Source organism: Priapulus caudatus, unplaced genomic scaffold (genome assembly GCF_000485595.1).
Source record: "Priapulus caudatus unplaced genomic scaffold, Priapulus_caudatus-5.0.1 Scaffold418, whole genome shotgun sequence".
NCBI classification, from domain to species: Eukaryota; Metazoa; Priapulida; class Priapulimorpha; order Priapulimorphida; family Priapulidae; genus Priapulus; species Priapulus caudatus.
Genome location: NW_014577479.1, coordinates 270,908 through 276,653, shown reverse-complemented (window position 1 = coordinate 276,653; position 5,746 = coordinate 270,908). Strand labels below are relative to the sequence as shown.

The window sequence follows — 5,746 nt, the reverse complement described above, 5'->3', positions numbered from 1 at the left end:
ACCCAACCAGCGAATAATGAACAAATTCTTGCAAAGCAAATTTTATCGCCTCACGGATATGATAGACACGAGTTCAATGTTAAGGGCCTATCTAGGACCAAACACAATAAAACAACCCATTTTTCAGGACTTTCCAGAACCACTGCCCATTGCCCAGGACTGTTAAGACCCGGAAAATAGCATGTTACCCATGCACTGGAAAGTGCTTGCAAGCGGTACAAACCATAGCTTAATTCTAACCCTAATCTGTAAAACATTGATTACAAGAACCAGATTATTGATTACGATCAACATTTTTTCAATCGCTAGTTTTTCTATCGCCAATCTCAGTTATCGAACTTTCAAATTGGCATCAAGTGATATTCTCGTCGAACCCACGCCACGGCCACGGTCTCGCGTCTCCTCTCCTCGCGTCTCCGTATTCCATTGAGACCTGTCTCGCGCCAGGCCACCGCCTCAACCGCCGCGTCTCGTGCCGGGCTCACCTTGTCTCAACTGCTGCCGCATCACGTCACCAATTTCAGTCGCCAAATATCACGCCAGCAGATAAGCATGACATCAGACAACCGACACTGTAAATTCACTTTTTTTTCGTGGGGTACCAATTTTCGTGGATTTCGTGGGTCTATCAATCCACGAACTTACGTTCCCAACGAAATACGACGTACAGATGTCACGTGCCGGTTCTACGATTTCAATCCACGAATTTAAAAATCCACGAACGTGTTTTTTTTTATCGAAACCACGAAAATTGGCATCCACGAAAATAAGCGACTTAATACAGTATATTCACGCACGGGGGTCGACTGAGTCGCGTCCCACTGTTCCACTGAGACGCGCGCCTCTCAAGCGCGCGAGGCCTCTACCTCAGCCTCGAACGCCGCGTCGCTCGCGCTGGGCTTACCTTGTCTTGACTCCTGCTGCATGACGTCGGCCAGCTGGTTACCCCCGCCTCCCTGCTTCGTCGCCTCCTGCAGAAACTCTGCCAGCGTGTTGATCGCGCGCTCCATCTGCGTACGCTCTCTTGTCGTCGCGCCGTTCGGCGTCTGCCCCACCAGGTCGCGCTCCTTCAGGGAGCCGCCCATCACTGCAACGGTGAGATAGTAGAGGATTACGCGAATGTTCTCTTGTTATCTTACTCGTTCTACTATGTTCGATGTTAATGGCGCCTGCCGAATAAATGTTGAACTTGGTGTCAAGATTGTAGCATTGCGTGATTGCGTGGGTTGTAGGATTAGAATTGTTTCGCTCATCTTATATGAAAACGCTTACATTATTTATATTAGCTCTTATATCTACATTATATGTTTGCATTTACGGCATTTAGATTTTGCGTGATCTATATTTTATCACTCGATAGTTCAATTCAAGGGTTGCTCATGTTATATGTAAGGTGGAATTGAGACGAAACTTTCCCGCAACAAAATTGTGCTTTCCACCTAAATATTCTGCAAAGGCACCTTCAACTTACTCAGATATGCTATCTCGCCTCTCTAGAACATATTCTACATCACTTAAGAGACACTAAACAAAATACGATGCCGTGGAAAACTTCCCGAACAAAATCTCTGTATAATTGAATGAAATAAAATTCCTAAATGTATCTTTCCCGAGAAAACTGAATCAATAATTTCCACTGAGGAATCTAAATGACGTCATCTAAAAACGCAGACAAAGTAGACTTGCTCGTTTGAGCAGACTCTCCGGGCAAGACAAGACAAGACAAGAGAGCAGCTATGTGGCGCAGCTAGGTGTATCTATAGTTAGTGTAGAGACCATCCCAACATTATGTCTGAGAGACGGTAAAACACACTGCATAAAATGTTCATGCAGATACTGCAACTGCCAACGGATCTATTCGTCTGCATAAATTGACAGCTAGCTCAACCCAATCAGTGTTGCGACGGGAGGGGGGGGGCATTCCAAAAATAGAGTTTAGCCAGAGAGTGCCACGATGTTGACAATTTTGGCATGCATGCTTGCAAAACATGTATATAACTATAATATTATATACATATTATATCTCATATCTTATATACTAAGTAATACAGTAATCTAATATACCTTAATCAGAGGCATGTACAGGGGGGGTCCAGGGGGTCCGGACACCCCCCTGCTCGCGCAGAAAACGCATCTAAGGGGGTCTAATTTCAAAATTTTCCCCAGACCCCCCCTTCGCGTGCTCGCAAGTTTGGGTTACGGTTAAAACCCCCCTGGTACAAATCCTGTACACGCCCCTGTTAATATGTCTTATATACCTACATAATATAATATAATATACCTATATATCTATATACCTATTATATACCTACATAATATAATCTCGTTTGATCGACCCAGAAACAATATTGAAGCGGCACCACGGTTAATAGGTCGATCAAATAATGGGTCTGCCGAATTTTTGGTGGTAAAATACAAATACACGAAAAGCGAATACGAATCGATAATGACTTGCCTCCACGCATCGACTGACTCGGATCGGACTCCTGTGGCGCCAGCTGGTGGGCGTGCGGCGGACGCTGCGTGTGCGGCCGCGGCGGTCGCCCGTGCTGCTGCTGCTGCTGCTGCTGATGCAACTCCTGCTGCTGCTGTTGCGGCTGCTGTTGGTGGTGTTGCTGCTGCTGCTGCTGTTGCTGTTGACGCTGCTGTAGTTCGCGGTGCTGCTGCTGCTGCTGCCGCTTGCGCTTGTCTCGCTCCCGCGAGTCGTCGTCGTACAGGCTGTCGTCGTCCGTCGACGAATCTGAAACGGCGACGGTTTGCGTCATCGATCCGAACTCACGATCGATGAGCGATCGATAATCCCGATCAGCGATCGATTGATAATCGTGATCGGCGATCGATCCACAATCATGATAGACGATCGATTGATAACCGCGATCGGCACTCAATCAATAATCACGATCGATCAATATCATAATAATGATTGACAATCGATCGATAATCATGATCGGCGCTCAATCAATAATCACGATCGACGATCGATCGATAACCACAATCGACGTCCTCAAGCAGGGCGGCTCTCTCTCGCGCGAGAGGAAACCACGGATGAGGTGACGAAGCCATTAGGGCTGTGCAAAGGACGATGACGAGGCGTGGGGGAGGAGCATCCGAAAATGAAAATGGGGGTCATCGCTAACGACTCTTACGGCGGCAGAGTGGCAACACGGCAGAGGAGCGAGGACGCTGGGGCGCCGCGCGAAAATGTCGATCGTCCTGCCGCTGGTAGAGGGCGCTACGGTGCTCGTCGCTGAAATCTCGTGACCAGAAGGAACTTCTCCGATGATTAAATAAGGATTGTCGTGGGATGAAAACGTCGACGGACTTCGTTAAGAAAACGATGTTTGTGTGGTAAGCACGAACGACAGTACGATGTTACTCAAATCATTTAGCATTATGCGCGAGCACACGCGCATACACACATATATATACGGATACGTATTAATAAATCAGACAGTCACGATCAAATGAACATAAATGTAGTGGGTGTGAACGCATGCACGTGGCTTGCAAGTGGATGCAAAACAAGTGACGTCATTCCCGCGGTGTGTGCGTGCGTACATCAGGGGGGAAGTGACCAAGCGTCATGAGCATGCCACTTCCTACGCAAATGTAGGCGAGTTGTGGTGCGCGTTTAGATGTCAACATGAGCTAGTCTCTCTCTGTCTCGCTCTCGCTCGTTCTCTCTCTCTCTCTGTCTCGCTCTCGTTCGCTCTCGCTCGATCGGGCTCACTCTCGTCGTCGTCGTCTCTCTCTCATCTCTTCTCTCGACGGCATCTCGGCTCTCGGCTCTCAGCTCGTCAGTCAGTCGGCTGCTCTCCCTCTCTCCTCCTTTCTCTCTCTCCTCCTCTCTCCTCTGCGCCCATCCGCCCTCTCTCCTCTCTCCTCTCTCTGCTCTCTTTCCCGTCATCGTTTCCCTGCTGGCTCCTCTGTCTCGCATCTCTCTTCATCTCTCGTCTCTCTCTCTCTCTCTCTCTCTCTCTCTCTCTCCCTCTTGTCCTCTCTCTTCTCCTTCCCTCCCCGACCGCGCTCCGTCTCTCGCTCTTCTCTCTCTTCTGCTCTTCGTCTCTTGCCTCTCCTCGTCTCTTCTCTCTCTCTCTCTCTCCTCTCCCTCCCTCCGCCCACCGCCCCTCTGCCCGTCTCCCCGTTCTCTCGCTTCTCATGTCTCCTCGTCGCTCCTCTCCTCTCTCCTCTCTCCCTCTCTCTCTCAGGGAGAACCCACCTGAAGCATCCCTGTCCTGCGTGGGACTGGCGGCCATCACGGACGAGCGCTTCGAGGGCATGGGCAGGTTGTGTTTCTGTGTCCTGTGCATCGCGAGTGCCGCCTGCACGGCTTCCTGTCTGATCTCTGTGTGCGAGAAAAAAAATGAAAAAAAATAAATACATAAATAAACGAACGAATGCGGCAGGCGAAATAAATGGCGCGAATGGCGATGCGGGAGAGGCTTGCTTGATGACGGTGCATGATGCTGAAATTCAGAAATTGAACAAAAAAACTATAAAAATTGAGATTCCCGTAAGAAGATGCATGCAGACAGACTTGCGTGGAGATGGCAGGAAATATTGATGCTGTAGTTTCAAAACAAACAATTCCATAAAATTGACATTCCTGTAAGAAGATATATGCAGACAGACTTGCGTGAGGATGGCAGGTAACAGTGATGCTGAGATTTCAAAATAAAAAATAAAATAAAAAATCGATATTCCCACAGGAAGATGTACGTACACAGACTTGCTTGGGGATGGCAGGTGAGCTGAAATAAAACTCTCAGATCAAAGTCCGATAAAAAATTTCATTCCTATAGCACAACCCACGGAACCAAAGAAGCTGTGAGCTAGGTTTCAAACTAAAAAAACACGATTGAAAAAACTACATTCCTAATTTTTGATGGGACAATGTACGCAGACACACGTGTAGTACTAGTGGGGGGATAGTGGGTGATGAGAAACCTGTGTGGTCTCAAATAAAAATAAAATAACATAAAGAAGACATTCCTATAGGATACAAAACCATCGCAAGGGTAAGATCGCAATTGGCATTGCACCAAGCATGCATAAAGCCATTCCCTTCAGGCTTCTACAACCGAATACGTGAACTCTAAGGCGAATACCGGAGGACTGCTGCTCTGTAGATTCATGAATAAATTAGGTGCATGCTGTGTGGTGGATCAACGGTCGATTCACCCATCATCACAGACGGATCTCTTGCTTGCGGGCTAGCGGGAAACATGTTTACAGTTCTACAAGTTCTACAATCTCTAAGTACGATCAGAAGACCCTTCACTTACCTCCAGTCTGAAACTAGCTGTTACGCGTACACACATTGAAAGCGAGACCTGGCTTACGTAACCTAACAGAGAAATTCTTAGTTTGCATAGACACTAAATCATTAGCTTTCTTTTCGTTGGCTGACAGAATCCCAGGAAAATAAACCCCACTGACAGTTAAGTCCACTCGTGACACTTAATCAAATCAGATTCAATCAAAAGCGAATGTACACACAAGTTTGAATCGCAAATTTTACATAACGTCGTGTCGTCCTCTGCAACATTGGTGTCGAATTCCAAAGTAAATTACTGGATGCCATGGATGAATGCCGCAAAAAAAATCTATACGATATTTGGATTGGATAAGAAAATGTTGATGAAAATACAACAATGAATATAAACATATATAATGTAATGTGTGTATAATGGAAACACAAAAATGAATATAAACATATATAATGTAATGTGTGTATATATATATA

The 5,746-nt window shown here is 46.7% G+C and overlaps 2 protein-coding genes across 2 annotated transcripts in view; both read right to left on the bottom strand.

Annotated features, from left to right (window-relative positions):
- Positions 1-2,615, bottom strand: part of LOC106810192 (disco-interacting protein 2-like) — a gene marked incomplete in the record, with an annotated part of 60,788 nt that extends 58,173 nt beyond the window's left edge. The window contains 2 exon segments of the mRNA XM_014813473.1: positions 905-1,087; positions 2,456-2,615. Coding sequence (XP_014668959.1) covers positions 905-1,087; positions 2,456-2,465 — 193 coding nt within the window.
- Positions 2,616-3,132: 517 nt separating this feature from the next.
- Positions 3,133-5,746, bottom strand: part of LOC106810191 (disco-interacting protein 2 homolog B-A-like) — an 87,405-nt gene continuing 84,791 nt past the window's right edge. Inside the window, exons 4-5 of the mRNA XM_014813472.1 lie at positions 4,220-4,345; positions 3,133-3,254 (exon numbers count right to left, since the gene is read on the bottom strand). Of these exons, the coding sequence (XP_014668958.1) occupies positions 3,133-3,254; positions 4,220-4,345 (248 nt within the window). The remainder of the gene's footprint in view (positions 3,255-4,219; positions 4,346-5,746) is intronic.